The following is a 23369-nucleotide window of genomic DNA, read 5'->3' on the forward strand; positions in this document are numbered from 1 at the left end:
GTCCTTGAAGCCTTGGGTAGGTGAAATGGCATATGCCAAAACCGAAAGCGCAGCTCAAAGAGAGGCAAGCAAACCTAGTGCCGATTCGGAGTCCATAGGGACAATGTAAATAGTCTCCCAGTTTTTCTGCAGAAATGTGTAACCCAAAGGAACTAATTCAGCAGAATGGGATCCAGCCTGCCCAAAGCCCCTGGCTTGGGCACCATGCAGTATGTGGAACCACGTCCCTTAGTTCCCGAAGAACTACAAGAACTGCCCTGAGGACCAGTAATACTGAAAAGGGAAACACAAAACATAGAGACCCCAAGAACGAACTGGAAACCTGAGGAGGATGCAAAGTTGCAAGCATCCAGAAAAATCATCACAGCCCCTTGACCTGACATTATAGCGTCTTCTCCCTCAGGAGAAAGCCTGAAGAGTCATTGGATGAAGTCAAGATTCCCTCAGAATGAAGTTCAGAAGGTCAGGAAACGGCAGTATGAGAACTGTAGGATCTGCAAGAAGATTCTTCTAGGAAAATCAAGTTTCACCATGGAAAGAGGAATATACCGGAACCATGAAAACAGTACTAACTTCATGCAACATGAGCGACATAGGTATGTCCTTTAAAGTGAATACGTTCTAGACGCAATCCAGACGCTGCATCTACCGCCCCGTGGAAAACAACAGCATCCTAACAGGTATCAGACAAAGCTCACATGCTCACATCGCGAATGATAGAATAATGATAGAATAACGATAGAATAGGTAACTGGCTCCTGGTGAAAAGGAGCCCTTCCTGTCTGGTCGGGGGGCCTGTCTAGCCTGTGCCGTGAGAAAATGGCGACAGGAGAAACCAGCGTGATAAGCATGGAAATCTGAAGTCCAGGCCCCCTCAGAAAGGAGAAAGATGCGGTCTTCCAAGAACTAGGCTCAGGGAAAAAAAATCTCAGACTTCCCCCTCCCAGGACCCCCAACGGGTGCCCCGGGCCACAAGCAGCTGCACTGCACACGCTGCTAGCTCATTGGGTCGTCTAATAAAAGGGATTAGAAGCAGTCGGAAACCGGAAGAAACTGCCAATCCGAAAATAGAGGAAGCCAGTCCTGCCATACGAATAGGAGAAGATCGAACCGGCCACCTGGCGTCTCCCCTAGACCCATCTGCAACTCATCCAGAGAACCAGAGAAGAAAACACCCAAGCAGGCAAAGCCTCCTAGATATACAGGCTTTAAGAGAGACAAAAATAAACCTGCATAACGTACCTTCAAGCGCGTACTGCCCGCTGCTGCGGCGCGCGGTGTGCTAACCCGGTGCAGAAGGCCACCACACTGGGCTGGCAACCACCAAGGTCAAGTAACTCTGCAACCCCCTGACATAGCTAACGAGCTGGGCACATACTACCAGCACGCACCTGAAACAGCAGGCAAAGTGCAAAGAAACACTCCCCGAGCACACAAACCGTGCCATATGGAGTGTTTTCACTGTATAGTTGCTCCTTTTTTTTTTTTTTAAAAAAGCAGAAAAAGTGTACCGTATCCATGTCCAACAACCAAGATTCCTTGTCCCGCCGAAAATGAGAGCCCTGGGAAATACTGAGGCTCTGCCGACAGTGAAGCAAAACTGCCTGCCAAAAACAACTGCCTCGTGAAAAGCCGCGCTCCAACGACAGCGAAGGAGGTCGGCCCACAGAAAAGCAGAGCCTCAGGAAACGCTGCGGCTTGCCGACAGCGAAGAGGCTCGGTCCGGCTGAAATGTACAGCTGCAGGAAACGCTGTGGCACTGCCGACAGCACAAGAGCACCGTCCCGCTGAAAAATACAGCCTGCCGTTCGCAGCAAAGATGAAGCGCATACCGTCTTCACGCGGGAAAAATGGTGGCCACCAAAGTTTGCCAATGACCAAACCGGAGCCCTCCAAACACACACATGCACCCCCGAATGACCAAACTTCAGGTCTGCCCAACCGAAACCCCAGAGTCCAGAACACAAAAGAACAGCGGCTGTACTCACGCGACGTCGAGCCCGCATTGCATACAGCAACCGCCAAAAGATCCACAAGGTGAATGAAAGTGCCGGTGGATGCCGGTCGTTCATCACAAACGGGGCAGAAACCCATTGCACAGAGCCGGGAGGTGCTGGGAAACGCCGGCTGCTCAGCACTAGCAAGGCAAAATTGTAGCTGCAGGGAGTCCTTTTTTTTTTTTTTTTGTAAGGGAAAGAAGAAAAAATGGGGACTAAGGCAGACCCTCTATCATCAGAGGGAGGGTGAGGCAGGGACAATGGAGGGCCCAAGTGTGACCTCTAAAGCCGCCATCGTTCAGCCGGACACCCCTGTCTCACTGAAGAGAAGATCTCAACAGGAGAAATAAATCAGCCAGCTCACTGAAGAGAAAGTCTCAACAGGAGAAAATAAAGGCCTAGTCACAGCCAGATTCCAGGACCTACCGTATTTTCACGCATATAACGCGCGCGTTATACGCGTTTTTACCTACCGCGCATACCCCTCGCGCGTTATATGCGTGAGCGCGGTATACAAAAGTTTTTAAACATAGTTCCCACCTCGCCCGACGCCCGATTCACCCCCCCAGCAGGACCGCTCGCACCCCCACCCCGAACGACCGCTCGCACGCGCTCCCACCCGCACCCGCATCCACGATCGGAGCAAGAGGGAGCCCAAGCCCTCTTGCCCGGCCGACTCCCCGACGTCCGATACATCCCCCCCCCTGGCAGGACCACTCGCACCCCCACCCCGAAGGACCGCCGACTTCCCGACAATATCGGGCCAGAAGGGAGCCCAAACCCTCCTGGCCACGGCGACCCCCTAACCCCACCCCGCACTACATTACGGGCAGGAGGGATCCCAGGCCCTCCTGCCCTCGACGCAAACCCCCCTCCCCCCAACGACCGCCCCCCCAAGACTCTCCGACCGCCCCCCCAGCCGACCCGCGACCCCCCTGGCGACCCTCACGACCCCCCCACCCCCCTTCCCCGTACCTTTGGTAGTTGGCCGGACAGACGGGAGCCAAACCCGCCTGTCCGGCAGGCAGCCAACGAAGGAATGAGGCCGGATTGGCCCATCCGTCCTAAAGCTCCGCCTACTGGTGGGGCCTAAGGCACGTGGGCCAATCAGAATAGGCCCTGGAGCCTTAGGTCCCACCTGGGGGCGCGGCCTGAGGCACATGGTCGGGTTGGGCCCATGTGCCTCAGGCCGCGCCCCCAGGTGGGACCTAAGGCTCCAGGGCCTATTCTGATTGGCCCACGCGCCTTAGGCCCCACCAGTAGGCGGAGCTTTAGGACGGATGGGCCAATCCGGCCTCATTCCTTCGTTGGCTGCCTGCCGGACAGGCGGGTTTGGCTCCCGTCTGTCCGGCCAACTACCAAAGGTACGGGGAAGGGGGGTGGGGGGTCGTGGGGGTCGCCAGGGGGGTCGCGGGTCGGCTGGGGGGGCGGTCGGAGGTTCTTGGGGGGGCGGTCGTTGGGGGGAGGGGGGTTTGCGTCGAGGGCAGGAGGGCCTGGGATCCATCCTGCCCGTAATGTAGTGCGGGGTGGGGTTAGGGGGTCGCCGTGGCCAGGAGGGTTTGGGCTCCCTTCTGGCCCAACTACACAAAGGTACGGGGACGGGCGGGTGGGGGTGTCGTGGGGGTCGGCCAGGGGGGTCGCGGGTCGGCTGGGGGATGGGCGGAGGTTCTTGGGGGGGGGGCGGTCGTTGGGGGGAGGGGGTTTGCGTCGAGGGCAGGAGGGCCTGGGATCCCTCCTGCCCGTAATGTAGTGCGGGGTGGGGTTAGGGGGTCGCCGTGGCCAGGAGGGTTTGGGCTCCCTCCTGGCCCGATATTGTTGGGGAGTCGGCGGTCCTTCGGGGTGGGGGTGCGAGTGGTCCTGCCGGGGGGGATGTATCGGACGTCGGGGGGAGCATCAGGCTTTCAGGATGGGGACAGACCTTCAAGGGGGGACAGGACTTCAAGGGGGGACAGTGCACGGAAGTCAGGGGGGGTGAACGGAGAGTCGGGACAGCGCACGGAAAGTCAGGGCAGTGCACGGAAGTCAGGGGGGGTGAACGGAGAGTCGGGACAGCGCACGGAAAGTCAGGGCAGTGCACGGAAGTCAGGGGGGGTGAACGGAGAGTCGGGACAGCGCACGGAAAGTCAGGGCAGTGCACGGAAGTCAGGGGGGGTGAACGGAGAGTCGGGACAGCGCACGGAAAGTCAGGGCAGTGTACGGAAGTCAGGGGGGGGGGTGAACGGAGAGTCGGGACAGCGCACGGAAAGTCAGGGCAGTGCACGGAAGTCAGGGGGGGTGAACGGAGAGTCGGGACAGCGCACGGAAAGTCAGGGCAGTGCACGGAAGTCAGGGGGGGTGAACGGAGAGTCGGGACAGCGCACGGAAAGTCAGGGCAGTGCACGGAAGTCAGGGCGGGCGAAAGGAGCGTCGGGCAGCATGCGCGGTATACCCGTGAGCGCGGTATACCAAAGTTTTTGTACATAGCATCGTGATTTCTGCGCGCTATACCCGTGTGCGCGTTTTATACGGGTGCGCGTTATTTGCGTGAAAATACGGTAGTTGAATAGCGACTATCACCTGCTTGGAGATAGAGAATACTGGAGATACAGGAGGAGTGACAGCCAATAGGACCACCTGTTAATTAGTTTCTCTATCTCCGCCTGCTGGTAGATGTGAGCTATCCCATTGGTGTCTGGATTCATCTGCTGCTGTTGCTAGGGAATTGCAATTTACAGCCCTAATACATGGTGTTGGAAAGCGAAGCAACAGCAATGAGTTGATTTGTACAAAACACAATCTCAAGGTTATAAATGGTTGCAGTTGAAACAGGCAATTCAGAAAGAATTCCCTGATTGTCGCAACTTAAAAAAATCAGTATAGCTAGCCGGGCCTATGTTTCCAGACAGATTTTCAAGGGCATCAGGCCGCTAAGTGGTACAAATTAATATCTGAATATTTGGCAAAAAAAAACCTAAAACAAGCTTAAAAGACATTTGGAGTATAGAAACAAAGCTGCATATTTCTGCTACAGAATGGCCACGGATTTGGACTTGGAGAATGAGATGTACAGCGTCAACATCTATGAGACAAACTTGGTTCTTTTTGTTATATAGAATTTTTTGGACCCCAGTTCATTTACAAAAGTTGGATAGTTCAAAATCTAATAGATGCTGGCATTGTCATCTTGAAGTAGGGACACTGGATCACTTGTTGTTTTATTGTCCCTTAATACCCAATTTCTGGAAATCAATATGGGGAAAAATTAATAGGATACTCGATGTCTCGATACCATTGCCATATGATGATCTATTTGGGACATTGGTGAAAGCTAAAAGTCCAATAGACAGTTATAAAAAAAAAGACTTCTTTGATTATGATGGGGGTAGCCATGCAAATGATAACAAGAAATTGGAAGAACTGGGACAGATTAAATTTTTTCCTTTTGATGGGAAATGATCTGTTTGTATTACAGAGATGAGAAAATGAATGCAGAACAATCGGGTAATAGTAAAAAGTTTAAAGAAATATGGGGTCCATTAGAGGCATTTGTAATATAAAAGACTGATTAACCTACACACATCCAGAGAGAGTGGGAGGGAGGGGGGGATAAAGTATTTTGTTTAGTATTTGTTCGAAGATAAGTGCTGTTATATGTTTTCTCTGACTGTATATTTGTTTGCACTTTGTATAAGTTCTGAAAATGAATAAAGATTTACAAACAGACAAAAAAATATCACACAGGAGTCCTTTTACTAAAGCGTGTTAACCATTTTAGTACGTGCTAAATAGCGCACACTAAACGCTAATGCATCCATTATAGTCTAAGGACGTTTTAGTGTTTTCTAATATTTAGTGGGCACTAAAAGGGCTAGCGTGCCTTAGTAAAAGGACCCCAAAATTAAAGGTATGTTATTTTTTCCCCTGCAGCTCCTTCTGACTCTGGGTAATGGAGGGTTAAGTGACTTGACCAGATTCATAAAGAGCTGCTGTGGGGGGGCGGGGGACGACATATCGTTAAATTGTGTGATTAATTGCAATTTACAGCCCTAATACATGGAGTTGGAAAGCGAAGCAACACCGGTGAGTTGCCTTGTACAAAAGACAGAGAAAGCCCATTTTGCAACCAATGAAAAGTCTACACTTTATTGCCCCTCACCAGCAAGATCACCATAAGGATAAACAAAGTTTTAACACAATTAACATGCAAAACAGCAATCTGTGCTAAATATCTGACCTACTCATCTGCTACTCCCCTCTTTCCAACAGTGACGGGTCAAAAGCGCGCGATGACAAAGGCGCGCCGACAACCGAGCGCAGACAACTGAGCGCAGGACTTAATCGCGCCAAAGAAAAACCGTATTTTAAAGGGCTCTGACAGGGGGTGTGTGTGGGGGACCCCCCCCACTCTACTTAATAGGGATCGCGCTGCCTCACGCTGCCATGTTGGGGGTGTGTAGGGGGGTGTAACCCCCCCACATTATACTGAAAACTTAACTTTTTCCCTAAAAAACAGGGAAAAAGTTAAATTTCCAGTATAATGAGGGAGGTTACAAACCCCCCACAACGCCAGCGCGATCTCTATTAAGTAAAGTGTGGGGGGGTTCCCCACAATACCCCCCGTCGGAGCCCTTTAAAATATGGTTTTTCTTTGGCGCGATTAAGTCCTGTGCTCAGTTATCAGCGCGCCTTTGTCCTTGCGCGTTTTAGACTATGAACCCTTTCCACCCCTACATATGTATAAAGTTACATTCTACCTTCACTGATAGTGAACACAATACAAACACAAAAATTATGATAACCAAGTAACTAAAAAAATTCTCCATACAGCAGAGCAAGAGCTGAAGACAACTGAACCTTTTTCACATTAATGATCTTTTGGATTAGTTTGTTAGCTGTCTAATCCTGGTTCCTACCATTCAGCTCTGCTTATTGAGGTCAAGCCAATCCAGCCCTGATGTTCACCACTTCCGTTGCACACATGGATATGTAATTCAGCATCACCACCTGTGCCCAGATCCTCAAGCACAGACTGTCCTGGTTTTAACAAGACCTGTTCTAAAGTACTCCAACTGAAGGAACAGCCTGCAACAAGAGCTGAAAAACCAGGAGGTGCATGAGCCAAGCAAAGAAACTCAGAAAGGACAAGCTTCTTCAACAACCAAGAGAGAGCTCCACAGTGTTACTTTTTAAAACACGTTATGCAACAAACAGAAAATCCAGCTGTATTAAGCAAACCAATACAACTTAAGTCCCCCAAGTGTTACTTCTTATCTAACAAAAGCTTAAACAAAATTTAAAATAATAAACAAGAATAAAGTCACCCTCTTGTGGTCAATAAAATTACTGACTTGCATAACCAAGAGGGAAGCCTTCCTTCCAATCCTCATATCTCTGGGGGGATTTGGGCCCTCTGGAGTTGCAGCCAACAGGAAAGGGGGTAGGGTGGAAATGAGTTCAATTTAACACATTCATAGGCTACAAGATGAAGTCATCAACTCCACAGGAGTATTAGCAGGCTAAACAAACACTGACACTGACATTTGTCAATGCTCAGCTACTAAAATAGTACAGACTCATCCACCATGATTTCAGCTGGTATATTGTCCAACTGACTAAGAGTTGGAGAGTTCCCCTTTCTCAGAACACTTCAGACAGTCCTGGATATCACTATCATTGTTAGGATCCTTCTCTTCTGTGGGATTCTTGACCTCCACATTAATTTCCTCACCCTCCTCCAAATCGTTTAGGGTATCGCATTCAATGATGCTCGAATCCTCTTGTATAGCTGTTTCACTAGAGCATTCATTCTGTGGTTCCGATGCTTTGGAGGCCTTAGTGTTCTCCTTAATGTGAGCCACTGGCAAGGGTGATGGTGGTGGTGAACATATCACCACCTTTGTACTGCTTGGACTCGAAATTTCCTCTCCCACATCCACCTCTTCTATGCTATCACTGCATTCTCCTTCATCTTTGGAAGCCTCAGTGTTCTCCTTACTGTGAGCCACTGGCAAGGGTGATGGTGGTGGTGAACATATCACCACATTTGTACTGCTAGGACTCAAAATTTCCTCTTCCACATCCACCTCTTCTATGCTATCACTGCATTCTCCTTCATCTTTGGAGGCCTCAGTGTTCTCCTTACTGTGAGCCACTGGTAAGGGTGATGGTGGTAGTGAACATATCACCACCTTTGCACTGCTTGGACTAGAAATTTCCTCTCCCACATCCACCTCTTCTATGCTATCACTGCATTCTCCTTCATCCACATCCCCTGGAAGACTGTTCTTTTCTCCTTTGGGGATCATATCTGAGAAGAAGCCTCTTAAGTATTTCTCAAACACTCCTGGGTTGTCATCAGACTTTTCCTTGGCTGTGATCACAGCTTCTTTGAGGTCTTTGGAATTTTTGGTGATTTTCAATTCTGCTAGTGGACTACGGTTACCCTCCTTTATATAGTCAGTTTCCCAGTCTTCTTGTTTTGTATCGGCTACTTGAGGTTTGGTATCCAATGACTTTTGGTCCAGTCCATTGGTGGCTTTGAAACCTGTTGTAGGCAACTTTCCCGGCTCATAGTCTACTTCCCAGTCTTCAGTTGAAAACCCTTGTTTAGCAGTTGCTGACGTAGTGATGCCTCTAGATGGTACCAATGAATTGGATTTGAAGCAGTCTCCATAGGCTCCCAAGTCTGACTGAACTGAGGAATTTCCAGGTCCTTTTCTTTGCTGCCATGGTCTTCCACCTCTACCCTTTGCTCCTTCTGTACTGTTTGACCAAAGTCCTTGCTTTGGAGGCTGCTCTTCTTCTGTAGGCCACAGTCTTTCTTCATGGTTCCGTTTCCGGTTGCCAAACTCAGAATTCCAAGTTTTTTCTCCAAACTGCAAGCCTCTATTCTCATCCCTAGAGTTTCTTCGCCAGGAACCAGAATTGAATTCACTGTTGGATCGTCCAGTAAACCTGCCACCATCTCTCGGGGGCCTCTCAGACCAGTGGTGTCCACCTCTCCCCTGATTTTCCTTCCATCCTCCAAAGCCTCTCTTTGGGGAGCCTCCAAAGCTCCTGTTTGGGGAACCTTCAAAGCTCCATTCTTGTGGGGCACTCTGGCACTCACTACTTTTGGAAAAAGTGCCTCTTGCTGAACCAAAGCTGCCACACTGTCTTTCACCATATCTTTCTGGCAGCAATCTTTTGGTTTCTGGCATACTCAAGTTACCACCTCTGCGCTGGTCACAACCTCCTCCAGTTGTATTACAAGCTCCCGTGCTCTGGTTCATAATTACTGGTGGATAAATACAGGAAACATCACTCTGGCATCCCGCTGGCCTCCCCAACATCCTTGAAGGGTCAGTGTTTATACCTCCTGGATAGGCCGGTAACTGACTGAAGCAGGTTGTGGGTGTGAAATGTGCAGTGCATCCACAAGAGAGTTGTGTGTACTGGCCCATCTGGCTGGAACACACAGGAGCAGGATTGATTGGACAAAAGGGCATAGCAGCACACTGACTTCCACAGTGGGGCCTCTGAGGTAACATCCTGCAGTGCCCCATAAAGACATTGTTCAGCAAGTAGGAAAGGGTGTCAAGACGAATAGGGACCGTCAGTGAGGACATGGAAGAAGATGATCGACCAAACACTGAGCTCTGCAGGTCTACTGTACTGGGGGTTGAAGAAGAATGGCTAATTTTGTCCAGTGCTTTGTGATGGGAAATCACAGCAGAAGGATGTTTGGCAGAGGAGCTATTTGTCTTCTTCTCTGGTGCTCTCTTGCCCTCTGCTGGTGCACTCACTTGTTGCAGAGCTGACTGAGGTATGCTGGTGGTGGGAGGTGGCTTAGGTTTCATACATTCTGCCTTCTTTTCAATTGTTACAGATTGACTGGTGAGCTGCTGTCTCCCATTATCCTCTCTGGCAAAAAAAAAAACAAATATAAATAATATACACTCTCACATGTCCACAGCTGGTGTCATAGTTCTTGCAGCTGTCCCTGAAGAAAGCCACAGTAAAATGGCTGAAATGTGGGTCAAACAAATATGGATGCGACACCATCTGGACAGCTGCAAGAACCAAAAATGATAAACAATCTCATGAAATCAACACTATATTCCAAATTATTCCTTATACAGAATATCACCTCTGTACTACTGAAGAAATCATCTCAGTAATATCACTACTTACTTCAACAAGAAAGGACATACTGTACATCCAAAAGATATGATTTATACAGAAAAATCTCCTATTGTTTATCACCCGACATTCCAATCTCATTATGGCCCTCTTTTACTAAGCTGTGGTAGATGCTTCTACCTCAGCCTGGGGTGCTAAATGCTCCAATGCTGCTCCAACACTCATAGGAATTATATGAGCATTAGAGCAATGTCAGAGCATTTAGCACTCTAGACCACAGTAGAAACCTCTACCACAGCTTAGTAAAAGGGGGAGGGGCATATGTTATCTTCATCTTAAATAATAACTTTGACACAGTACATTGAAGGCTTGCTGTATTTTTTCCACTTGAGTTTGGAAGAAGCAAGCCAAACTATCAGGCTGTTATCCCTACAAAATTTGGCATGTCTGTGTTTTTAGGATATTGTCTAGCATGAAATTTTATTGGCTTTTTGTGTTTGCTTCTTAAGCATTTTTTTGGTATGTATTCTTAGTTTTGATGTATCAAGCCATTATATTTTTATCCTTGAAAAGGATTTATTATACTCTTCATTTTATCATTACAGTATCATTGTCATTGGATATTATTTATATGTGTCTCTTTGTCCTGCTTGATCCAGTCTAAAGCAAACTGCGCATTAGGCAAGAGAGGGCTGCCGCTTTTCCTTTTCCACGCATGGCATTAACTCGTATGAAAAACTCTTGCCCTTTTTCTTGTATAGTTTAGTGCAAAGACTCAACACCAAACAATACATCACACATAGCATCGCCAACAAAAGCTTACTTTCCTATAATATACTGGGTGGCACACTAGTAATCCAAAGGATGCCTAGAATCCCCCGGTGCAATACAAGAGATGGAAGAGGCACGGATGCCCCCAATCCGATCCCCGCACTGGTTCCTCACCCCGTTGCGCTCGCCATGCCGCAAAGTCCAGGATCCACTCTTCAGACGCCACGCGCGCACCAATCTGCTCATTCTGCGCATGCGGGAGAGAAAAGACCCCGCCCTCGAAGACTGAAAACTTTTACGCCTCCCGCCTAAAATGTTCAGGCTCCGTTTTATGTGACACTTCTGTACAGATACAATTCATTAAGCTTTGCGACCAGTGTTTTAAATGGTGCCTGTTAAATGTGCTCTGAATTTTTAACTACTACAAAACAATAAACGTCTCACTTTTTTGGAAAACAATTTAAAAACCATAACTTTAAATTATCTTGTGTGCTTCTTTTGATTATACTGGATGCTCCATGCATGTATCAAGGACTCGCTTTTATGAATAGCTCAGTATTTTGCACATTTCCAGTAGAGGTTAATAGCAAGTAGTAGTTTCCTTGCTTGACCACTTCAGGAAATAAAAAGGTCGGTAGGGCATGGGAGTAAGGCTTGCTGATGGTCATGTAAAACCCCTTGTATACTATTCCTGGCAGAATTCTACACAAAAAAAAATCCAAATTCTGCACACAAACCCCTCCTTTTACGAAGCCACGCTAGCAGCTGTCGCTGTGGTAACTGCCCCAAAGCAAATGGCTTTGGGGCTTTTGCTGCCCCGCTTTGTAAAATGTGGGAAAATTTGCAAATTCTGCAAGTTTATTTGACAACATTTAAACAACATCTTAACATAAGAACATAAGAACTGCCATCTCCGGATCAGACCTTTGGTCCATCAAGTCCGGCGATCCGCGCACGCGGAGGCCCTGCCAGGTGTACCCTGGCGTAATTTATAGTCCATCATATCTTTATATGCCTCTCTTAAGGAGATATGCATCTAGTTTGCTCTTGAAGCCTAGGACGGTCGATTCCGCAATAATCTCCTCTGGGAGGGCATTCCAGGCGTCAACCACTCTCTGAGTGAAGCAGAACTTCCTGACATTAGTCCTGAACCTGTCCCCCCTTAGCTTCATTTCATGTCCTCTAGTCCGTGTCAAATTGGACAATGTAAATAATCTTCTCTGCTCTATTTTGTCGATTCCTTTCAGTATTTTGAAGGTCTCGATCATATCCCCACGCAGTCTCCTTTTCTCTAGGGAGAACAATCCTAGTGTTATAAGTCTATCCTCGTATTCCAGTTTCTCCATACCCTTCACCAGTTTTGTTGCTCGTCTCTGCACCCTCTCCAGCAGTTTTATATCCTTCTTTAGGTAGGGAGACCAATGTTGGACGCAGTATTCCAAGTGTGGTCTGACCATTGCCCTATAAAGCGGCATTATAACTTTCTCCGATCTACTCGAGATTCCTTTCTTTATCATGCCCAACATTCTATTTGCCTTCTTCGCCGCTGCCGCGCATTGTGCCGACGGCTTCAGGGTCCTATCTATCAGTACACCCAGGTCCTTTTCTTGTTCACTCTTCCCCAGAGTTGCACCTGACATTGTATACTCGTATTCCGCATTCTTATTGCCTAAATGCATTACCTTGCATTTCTCCACATTGAACTTCATCTGCCATTTCTCCGCCCATGTTTCTAACCGACACAAGTCGCTCTGGAGTTCCTCTCTATCCTCCTGCGATCTGATTGCCCGGCATAGTTTTGTATCATCTGCAAACTTGATGATCTCACTGGTTGTTCCTTCCTCCAGGTCATTGATATAAATATTAAAAAGGATCGGCCCAAGTACCGAGCCCTGTGGTACACCACTAGTCACTTTCTCCCAGTCGGAGAACTTCCCATTTATGCCCACTCTCTGCTTTCGGTTTTCCAGCCATTTGCCTATCCACCTTTGTATATCCCCCTCTATGCCATGGCTTTGTAGTTTCCCGAGAAGTCTTTCATGTGGAACTTTGTCGAACGCTTTCTGGAAGTCCAAGTATATTATGTCCACCGGCTTCCCACTATCAATTTGCTCGTTCACAGTCTCAAAAAATTGGAGTAAATTCGTCAAACATGATTTCCCTTTCCTGAATCCATGTTGACTGGGTTTCATCAAGTCGTGTGCGTCCAAGTGCCAGACTATGCTATCCTTGATCAGTGCTTCAACCATCTTGCCGGGGACAGACGTAAGACTCACAGGCCTATAGTTGCCCGGTTCCCCTCTCGATCCTTTTTTAAAAATTGGCGTGACGTTCGCTATCCTCCAGTCGTCTGGTATCTGTCCAGTTCTGATTGTCAGGTTTGCAAGTTTTTGCAATAACTCTCCGATTTCAACCTTCAATTCCTTTAAGACTCTCGGGTGAATTCCATCCGGTCCAGGGGATTTGTCACTTTTAAGTTTGTCGATCTGATAGTATATCTGGTCTAAGTCCACTTCAACTGTGGTGAGGCTGTCTTCTATTTCTCCTGCAAACACTTTCTCCGCTTCAGGTATTGTTGAGGTGTCCTCCTTCGTAAAGACGGACGCAAAGAAGGAATTTAGTTTGTCTGCGATTTGTTTATCTTCCTTGATGTACCCTTTTCTTCCCTGGTCGTCCAGGGGTCCCACTGCCTCTTTTGCAGGTTTTTTCCCTTTCACGTATCTAAAGAAGGGCTTGAAGTTTTTGGCCTCCTGGGCTATTTTTTCCTCATACTCCTGTTTGGCATCCCTCACCGCCTTGTGACATTTCTTCTGATCATCTTTATGTTTGTTCCAGGCTTCGGTTGTCTTTATGCATTTCCATTTTTTGAAAGAGTCCTTCTTTTCTTTTATGGCTTCCTTCACCTGTATGGTAAGCCATGCCGGTTCTCTTTTGCTCTTTGTTCTCCGATCTTTGGAAATCCTCGGAATGTAGAGATCTTGTGCTTCTGTGATAGTATTTTTCAGTAGGGACCATGCCTGATCTACCGTTTCAAGTTTGTCCACCATCTTCTCGAGTCGTTTTTCTACCATGGCTCTCATGCGATCGTATTTACCCTTTTTAAAGTTTAAGGTGGTGGTTAAAGTTTTGGCATGTTTCCCTTTCCCGATGTCAAGTTTAAAGTTGATTACATTGTGATCACTCGTTCCCAGTGGAACCACGACTTCCACTTCTGTTATCGGTCCCGTGAGGCCATTTAGGACCAAATCCAAGGTGGCGTTGCCTCTTGTCGGCTCTTTTACCATTTGTTCCAGGAAGCAATCCCCTAGCACCTCCAGGAACTTGGCCTCCTTGCCGCAGTTGGAGGTTGCTAGTTTCCAGTCTATCCCTGGGAAATTGAAGTCTCCCAATATAATTACATTTCCTGTCTTGCATTCTTGTTTGATTTCCTCCATCATTTCTGAGTCAGTTTCCTCCGCCTGTCCTGGGGGACGATAGTAAAGGCCAATTTTCGTATCTGCGCCATATTGACCAGGAATTTTGATCCAGAGTGACTCAAGCTTCTCTTTCATTTCTGTTGTAACCATTTCAACAGAATCTATTCCCTCCTTAACATATAGAGCAATACCTCCACCTTTCTGCCCTACTCGATCTCTTCTATACAGTTTGTATCCTTGTAGTACTGTGTCCCATTTGTTTTCTTCATTCCACCATGTTTCTGTTATGCCAATGATATCCAATATGTCATGTCTTGCTATTGTCTCTAGTTCCCCCATTTTGTTACCTAGACTTCTAGCATTCGTATACATACATCTAAGTTCCCTTCGTGTTACCTTTTTGGACCTTCTAATCTTTGCTAATTATTATCCAGAATGTCAGTACAATTCAGTATTTGTATTAAATTATACTAGAGAGAGGTCACCTGACGCCATGAGTGAGTGAGGACGTGTTCCTGCTCAGCTCCGAGACCCCATCTCTACCCTCGCGTTTGCCGCCAGTTTTCGGACCGCACACGATCGCGGACTGCCTAGCAACGGGTGCCGGTTCGTATGGAAAGATATTTAACACGATCCCAGGAGGCGGCGCGCATGAAACCAGCGCGTAAAGATAAGGAGCGTGCGAGCCCTGGGGCGGGCAAGATGGCGGCCGCTTCCGGAACGGCGGTCACAGAGTTCTCGGCTGGGGCATTGCTGGAACTAAAAGAGGCGGTGGCGCAGGTTTTGGGTCCCCAGATGGAAGCACTAACAACCCAAATAACCAGACTAGAGCAGCTTATGTCTGACACGACGGCCCGAACGACTGAACTGGAGCAACGTGTTTCAACAGCAGAAGACACTTTAAACTCCCACGAATTGGACCTCTCGGCCCTGCAAGAAACAGTTCATCTACAAGCTGCTAAAATAGATGATCTGGAGAACCGTTCTCGCCGAGGGAATCTACGCTTTATGGGAGTGCCTGAAACTATACCGGACAACCAACTAACTGCTGAACTGGAGGGTTGGCTGGAGCTAGAGTTTCCCGATACTGAATCTCTGGGCCCGCTCTGCCTAGAACGAGCACATCGCCTTGGCCCGCGCCCGGCCAAGGATTCCAGGCCTAGGGTGGTGATCGTGAAAATCATCAACTATAGACATAAACTAGAGATTCTGCGACAGTATCGTGCTAAACGTGACACCGTGAAGTTTCGGGGTTCTGCTATTCGAATAAGCCAGGATTATTCAGCAGCTCTTACAGAACGTAGGAAAGCCTTCTACCCACTATGTTCTAAATTGGAAGAAAACAAGTATCGTTTTCAATTTATCTACCCAGCGGTCCTGAAGATCCACCATGAGGGCTCCTGGCATGTGTTCACCGAGGCCTTGGCAGCTGCAGACTACATAAATAAGACTATGCAACCAGCATCAGAGCCGACATAAGAACAGTTGGAGAGGCACCGTTGTCTACATCCGAGGGTGGTTCCTGCAATCGTAAAGTTGAATATTATAGAACTGTTAAAAGTTTAACGCGATGGGGGCACTGTTGATTTACTGTTGGTAGTGGTAGGGGTGGGGTCTTGTGAGGCGCCATTTCTGGACCTCTTACATATTCCTTCGGGGATATGATTTCTGGTTTTTCTGGGGGTATGGGGGGGGAGAAGATGTGTGGGGAACAGCCTACTGCCTTGATGATTGGGATATTGTTTATTCACATTTGCCTGATTCTTAGATGCTACAGGGACCTTACTGTCCACCCGGGCGAGGCTGGGCACCCAGGTGTCGATTACTTGCAACTGGATATCTCATGTTGTTGGTGCTTTGACCCTGGGTGACCACTCGCTCCGTATCCTGTCATGGAATGTGTCAGGGATCTCGTCACCAGTTAAGCGTACGAAGCTTTTGAGACAGATAAAACATCACAGGGCAGATTTGGCATGCCTACAGGAGACCAAATTGACCCGGGAAGAACATCAAAAGTTACAAAGAGGCTGGGTGGGCTCAGTTTATTCGGCTTCATCCTCTGGGAAAAGAGCTGGGATATGTCTGCTGGTACGCAAGGGGCTACAATGTTCTGTAACGACACTTTCCGAAGACCCTGAGGGTAGATATTTACTATTAAAGATTTCTATGCAGGGCACAGACTTCTGGCTGTTGATTGTATATGGGCCGAACACATACTCCCAAGTATTCTTTGAAAAATTAATATCCCTGGGCTTGCAGGACACCTCACTGCCTTTGATAATAGCGGGGGACCTCAATCAAGTGCTGGACACCTCCTTAGATCGTTCCGGTTCTCTAGCATCATCCGTGCCAAATTTAAACAGAGGCATCCCTTTTCTCTGCCAATCATTGGGTTTGGTGGACCCATGGAGACTTCTCCACCCAACGGAGCGAGATTATACACACCAATCTCGTGTACACGGATCCTTTTCACGTATAGATTATGTGCTTATTTCGGAATCTTTGTTTGCTCGAGTTTCTGAATCTACTATAGGCCCTCTGGAGGTGTCAGACCACTGTCCCATTTGGATAGACCTGACTTGGGGGCGGCCTCCTCTCGGAGCTCGCAGGTGGAGATTTACATCCTACCTCCATGAAGACCCTGACTTTGGGGCTTACCTCCGAACAAGTTGGGAGGACTTTCTGATGAATAATGCACAACATCGTACAGACCCGTGCCTATTTTGGGAAACCACTAAATCGGTCCTCAGGGGGGAGATCATTGCCTTTATAGCGGCGCGGAACAAACGCATATCGGCAAGCATTATAAGCTTGGAAAAAAAATACTCGGCCTTAAAGGCAGATTTTATACGTACACCCACTGTTGCTCTGAGGGAAGAACTTCATGTAGCTCAAGTAACTCTCAACACATTAATGCATGATCGTACCAAATGCTCCCTTATTTACCGTAAATATAAATTCCATAGGTACGGAAATAAACCAGGCCGGATGCTAGCCTCATTAACTAAGAATTGGCAGGACTCCAGATACATTTCGAAAATTAGGCAAGGTCCCTCTACCTATAAAACCGCACCAAACGACATCGCAGACGCGTTCTATCAACATTTCTCGACATTTTACGCGAGTCCCAGACCATACTCAGGCCCGGATGTTCTGGACTATTTGATAGACGCTGGCCTGCCTAGTTTTACTGAACGTCAACGAGAAACTCTGAACAGACCATTGCAAGGCCAAGAGATCCAAAAAGTCATTAAGACCCTGCGTTCCTGTACAGCCCCGGGCCCCGATGGGTTTTCAGCAGAATTCTATAAGATGATGTCGCCCCAGATTTGTGAGTCATTGATGTCATACTATGAGGAGGTGATGGAGACTGGGGCTTTCCCGGCTTACGCAAATTCGGCCACTATTACACTGATCCCTAAACCGAATAAATCTAGGGAGGAGGTCGACTCTTACAGACCTATATCCTTGCTCAATGTAGACATAAAAATCCTATCCCGTTTGCTAGCAAATCGATTGACTCCGCTTTTACCACACATCATATCATCAGCACAGGTTGGCTTTGTTCAGAGTCGCCACTCTGTTCTCAATGTACGACGAGCTCTCCTGGCTATGGCTAGAGCGCAGACATCACATGTTGAGGGCATTTTGGTGAGCCTAGATGCGGCCAAAGCATTTGATCAGGTCCTCTGGCCCTATTTGTTTTCAGTTCTTGAATATGTAGGTATCGGCGGGCAATTTTTAGCCGCATTGCGAGCATTATACACATCCCCCACTGCATCCATATTGGTAAATGGGATTTTCACATCGTCCTTTGAGGTGGGCAGGGGGACACGCCAGGGTTGCCCATTGTCGCCTTTACTATTCTTATTATACTTGGAACCACTCCTTAGAACAATTCAGAGAGACGACATTTTAGTCGGATTAATGGAGGGAACATCCCAACTACGGGTGTTAGCATTTGCAGATGACATCTTGCTGACACTGGCTCGCCCTCAACAATCCCTGACTAGAGCCCTTGAATTATTGGACGAGTTTCATCTATTCTCTGGCCTAATCTTAAACAAACAGAAATCATTAGTCCTGCCTTTGCAGGATGAAATCAGAACTTCTTGGCAGGGACCCTTTCTATTAGAATGGGCTTCGAAATCCTTACGTTATCTGGGGATTTGGATCCCGCAAGATCTAACTCAATTATACCAGCTCAATGTTTTACCACGGCTTCAACAAACAGGACAGAGACTTCGAGCCTGGCGCTCTTACCCCCTATCTCTGTTAGGACGAATAGCCCTGTATAACATGATGATTATTCCCCAATGGTTGTATTTACTACAGACATTGCCCTTGTTGTTACAACATCATCACCTTTGTGTTCTTCACAAGTCATTAAATGGGTATTTGTGGGGCGGCAGGCGTTCTCGAATTCCCCTCCGTATACTTTTCTTACCCGTATCCCAAGGAGGCCTTGGATTATTACATCTGGGGAGAATGAACTTAGCATGCCAATTTCGACATCTTAATGATTGGCTCTGTGGGACCTCCCATTTCTCAGCGGCCGAGGTTGAGTGCCTTGCATTTGCTCCTTTCCATTTCAGTTATTTACTACATGTTTCCACATTGCCTTTGCGTACTCAGCATTATGGGGATTTCTTACTGGTTCCATTAAGGAAAACTTGGAAGAAACTATGCAAACAATTGCATATTAGATCAGATGTGACGCCATATTTACCTATACATGGCAATGTTGATTTTGCTCCTGGAATCGGCCTAAGGGCCCCTTCTAAGTGGGCTCAAGGGGGGGTGTTCTATCTGTCTCAGGTACTTAACACGGATGGTACCCTTCACTCATTTCAGAAGTTGTTGGATGCTCATATATTAACTGCTAATGACTGGCTGAGTTATGGGCAACTGTTGTATTATGTGAACTCCTTACCTAGACAGGCTTTATCGGACACTGTCCAAGAAACTCTATCCGAAGCCCTCTGCCTAACAACACAGGACCCCACCCCACTTCGTGTTTACCATCGTTTTCTGCAAGGGTTGGCTGGGGACTTAGATTATGGAACTTTGGCTGGATCCTGGTCCTCAGATTTACAAACCACAATCACAGAATCCATGTTAAAGAGGAGCTTTAAATTAGGATCAACTATCCTGGTGGCAGCAATTGAAAAGGAACGATACTATAAATTCTTGGTTCGCGCCTACATGGCACCTACACGAGCCCATCAAGCCCACGTCAGTACTACAGCAGGATGCCCAAGATGCGCGGCAGCCAGGGCTACTCTTGGACACATGTTTTGGTTATGCCCGGGTATTCAAGCCTATTGGCGGCGTATAGGGCTCACAATACAGTCCTTATGGAATTGCTCCTGGACACAGACGTCGACTTTCCTCTTTACTTTGAAATTATCACTGGACCCAGTCAGGCCAGGGATGAATGCATTTGTTCAAAGGGCTATCCTGGTGGGCATAAAGACTATTTTACAATGCTGGCTGTCCCCTGTAGCGGAGCCGGTACCTGTGGAACAAGGAGGTCCGGCCCACGCTCACAATTACGCTGCTCCGACGTGCCTCCCTAACTGAGGGAGGTCCTGCTGGATACTATTCTCTGGCTTATCAATAAAGCAAAAAGACAAAAAGAGTCAATTATTCATTAATCCTGAGTTATCCACTTTATTCAATGAAAAGTGTGATAAGCTTTGTCCAATAGTTTGTTCCCCAATACACAGTCATAAAGCAAAATCAGGAACTCAAGAAGAAGCGGTCGCCAAAAGTAAAAGGGACCAACTCAGACCTTTAGTCAGGTAAGTAATCAAAAATCAATTATCAAAAGAAAAATAAAAGAGCATGAACAGTTCTTTTCACTGGCACACAAAGTTCAATTTCACAGCACACAAAGTTCAATTTCACAGCACTGCTGAATCAGTTCAGGTGCCCAAGCCTTTTGATGTTCTGGCTTCTTCCCCAGCCAGCTCCACAAGGGTTGGTAAGGGGGGAGGGAAGCAAGTGAATTCACCAATTAAATAATCTGAATAACAGACATGCCACTAATGGCCCCACTAACCCAACCAGTTGTTTAGTGAATTCTTCCCCACTTTACTTCCCTCAGGTTCTCACACATACCCTGACAAATCCAGTCAGCGTAAAACCCAGTTGACCAATCAAACTTGCAACAAGAAAAAAAAACGTTGGTTTTTTTTTCTCTGCTTAATTCAAGCAGTGCAGGCACTGTCAGCACAAGTCCTTCAAAGGGTTTTCCCTTAACAAACCCCCTTTCCTCCAAAGCAGTGCAAACCCCAGCCCCAGTAGGGAAATAAGCCTCACATTCTCCAGCCCTGCCACTTAGCTGATTTCCATAAGGACTTCTTCAGGCAGACTGGAACTTTCACTGAACTCCATAGGTTCTACCCCGGGTAGCTGGTTGTCCAAAGGGTCTGTGTCAGGCTCCTGCATTTCCCAGTCTCCAAACTCTGGAGTGCCTTCAGGAGGGGAGATCCTTCCCTGAGCTGGTTCAGGACAGACTGCCCTTCTCCCTCTCAAAGCAGCCTCCAAAGTACTCAAGGGAAACTGCCCTGCCCTTTGAGGGGGAGGAGTTTTCTGCTTACTTTTCCTGGCTGACTTTGGGAGCCTAATCATTCCCTGCAGCTGACACCCACCAGAGGGAGAGAGGTTCCTCAGAGGCTGTTGTGAGCTATTCTGAAGCTCCTCCTCTCCTCCCTGGAGATCAATCACCTCAGTATCCAAGGGAAGGCTAGGTTTTTCCTTAGGCTTGGTCACAATCCTATCCCCGTGGTTTGCCCTCTGTATCCAAGGGCCAGGTTTCACTAAGACCTGCCCTGGTAAAAGTTGCGTTTTAGGGATAGGATTGTGACACCCCACAAACACCTACTGTCTCACATTGGCGGACTCAAATGATTTATTGGGCTGGTCATGAAAGACAAGATATTCTAGATATGCATTCTAAAAAAGGTATTCTATTTCTCCGTTGTTGGAGACCCTTTTGTTCTACTTTATCTCCTGTAGCGAAAGCTCGATTACTGGAATGAATATATTCAGGTATGTATAACAGTGGCTGTACTCTTTGGGGGGGGGAGGGATTAGAAGGGGAGGAAGGTTTTCTTGAGTATTGCGCTATGTTTGACTTGTATCTTATGTTTGCTGTTAATTGATAATAAAAAACAAATTTAAACATAAATTATACTAGAGAAAACAAAGATCCTTCAAGTTTTTCTCACTGATTCCCTTATAGCAGAAAGTATCAAATTAGGCAGTGAAAAACTCTCAGCCAGCATCTCTCTCCCTCCCCCCTCCCTAAGCCAGCAATTATCATCCCATCCCTCACTAGCCAGCATCTCCTACCCTCTCTCCACCCTATCCTTCTTGAGCCAGCATCTCTCACCCCTGTCCCCCTGAGCCAGTAATTCTCACTCTTTCCCCATTCTCCCCAATCCAGCAATCTATCTCTTCCCTTCCTCCTTCAGGCCAGCATTTTTTATTTTTCATATCTTCCTCCCCAACCCCCCACCGCCAGGATTTCTGAGACTGTTTACCCTGAAACCCATACATGCATGAAAGGTTTTCCCCTTCCCCTCTCATCACCTCTGCCCCATATGTTATCTACTCCGATGGAGGCCCTGGCCTTGCATGTGCCCCTCTTCCTAAGGCCCCCCTGTGTATCTCAGCGATATTGATGTTCCAAAAGGCAACATGCCACTGGCATTGCAGGCTTTCCTCTACCTTGTGAAGAAAGAGAAAGTGACATCAAGGGCAGGAACATGGTAGAGGGAGGCCTGCAGAGCCAACAGCAATTCAGGCCGCAGCAGGAGAAGAGGAAGAGAGGAATTGCCAATGCCAAATTCTGCATAGAAAAGAGGTAATTCTATGTGCCTGTGAAATCCTGGCAAATTCTGCATTGCATAGTTATGCAGAATTCCACCGAGTAGTATAAATCATAAAGCACAGCACTGACAGCTGAAGAGGGGAACTTCATCTATACTCCATGCAGAAAGCATACTGATACTCAAGCCAACACCAACTTTTTCTTGCTGGCTTGCAGCTCCTGATGGGGCAGCCATGCATCTTATTTTTGTTGGAAGGTGTTCCACCACTTATTTCTGTCAAATGGGATGATCAGTGACACTCAGAAAAGCATACAGACAATATAAAAGCATAAATAATAACCCTTTATTTTATATATATATATATATATATATGAATATAAGAATAAAATAGCTTCACCGTAATCCCAGGCAATGACCATCCTTCACAATTGGGAATCCCTGCAATTGATAAGTGGGTGGACACGGGAGACTGTCCCTTGGTTGCAACGAAAATGGATTCTAATGTTAGGGGCAGAGTCCCGTCCTTATATAGGGTGAAAACTGCTGAGTTCATAGTTATACAGCTGATCCTGCAGTAACCAGCGTCCTTCACTACGATTCAGGCACACCTGGTCCTGGTCTTTTGCTCTTTGTTTTGGCAGCACCCAGGTCACGGAGGTCAGGATAGCAGATAAGCAGACTTATTGCAGAAACCAGCTTTCCATCTGGTTTTACTGTCCTTTTGTTGTTGTTTTGGCAGCACCCAGGTCACGGAGGTCAGGATAGCAGATAAGCAGACTTGTTGCAGAAACCAGCTTTCCATCTGGTTTTACTGTCCTTTTGTTCTCTGTTTTGGCAGCACCCAGGCCACGGAGGTCAGAAGGTCAGATAAGCAGACTTGAGGAGACATGTCACGTAGTATGCTGAGTTTCAGTTACCCCCTGGCCATAGGCATAACAGTCCACCCCTGGATTCTCAAGTCTGCACCTCCGAATAAGAAGTCATCCGAATAAAGGGAGAGAGTGTCCGTTTGTATACAAAATAGGTAAACCCACAATTAAGAAATGTTAACATAAGGATAGCTAAACAAAAATATAGAGTAAGGGATGAAGAGTAAAAGCATCCCACCAATGGTGTGCAGTGGTAGCTTCAATGTGATCTGCCACAGAATGCAAGTTAGTATTGCAAAATTCAGTATCTATAGGATTGCTATATTTTGCATGGCTTTCTTTATAGATGGCAATAAAATAATTGGAGTAAGTACA

At 47.2% G+C, this 23369-nt stretch overlaps 1 protein-coding gene across 3 annotated transcripts; it reads right to left on the bottom strand.

The window, feature by feature from the left end:
• Positions 1-6889: 6889 nt before the first annotated feature.
• LOC117369425 lies at positions 6890-11145 on the bottom strand. Of its 3 annotated transcripts, none has more exons than XM_033963987.1 (2): positions 11043-11145; positions 6890-9878 (listed from the first exon to the last, which is right to left on the bottom strand). In XM_033963987.1, exons 1-2 carry the CDS (start codon positions 11057-11059, stop codon positions 7589-7591), a joined length of 2307 nt encoding a protein of 768 aa, XP_033819878.1. In that variant the 5' UTR covers positions 11060-11145; the 3' UTR covers positions 6890-7588. The 3 variants fall into 3 exon arrangements, with proteins under 3 accessions (XP_033819878.1, XP_033819879.1, XP_033819880.1); XM_033963988.1 differs by lacking the exon at positions 11043-11145 and adding an exon at positions 10921-11033; XM_033963989.1 differs by lacking the exon at positions 11043-11145 and adding an exon at positions 10149-10232.
• Between the last annotated feature and the right edge of the window lie 12224 nt (positions 11146-23369).

The sequence above is a fragment of the Geotrypetes seraphini genome, chromosome 11 (genome assembly GCF_902459505.1).
Source record: "Geotrypetes seraphini chromosome 11, aGeoSer1.1, whole genome shotgun sequence".
Classification (NCBI taxonomy): domain Eukaryota; kingdom Metazoa; phylum Chordata; class Amphibia; order Gymnophiona; family Dermophiidae; genus Geotrypetes; species Geotrypetes seraphini.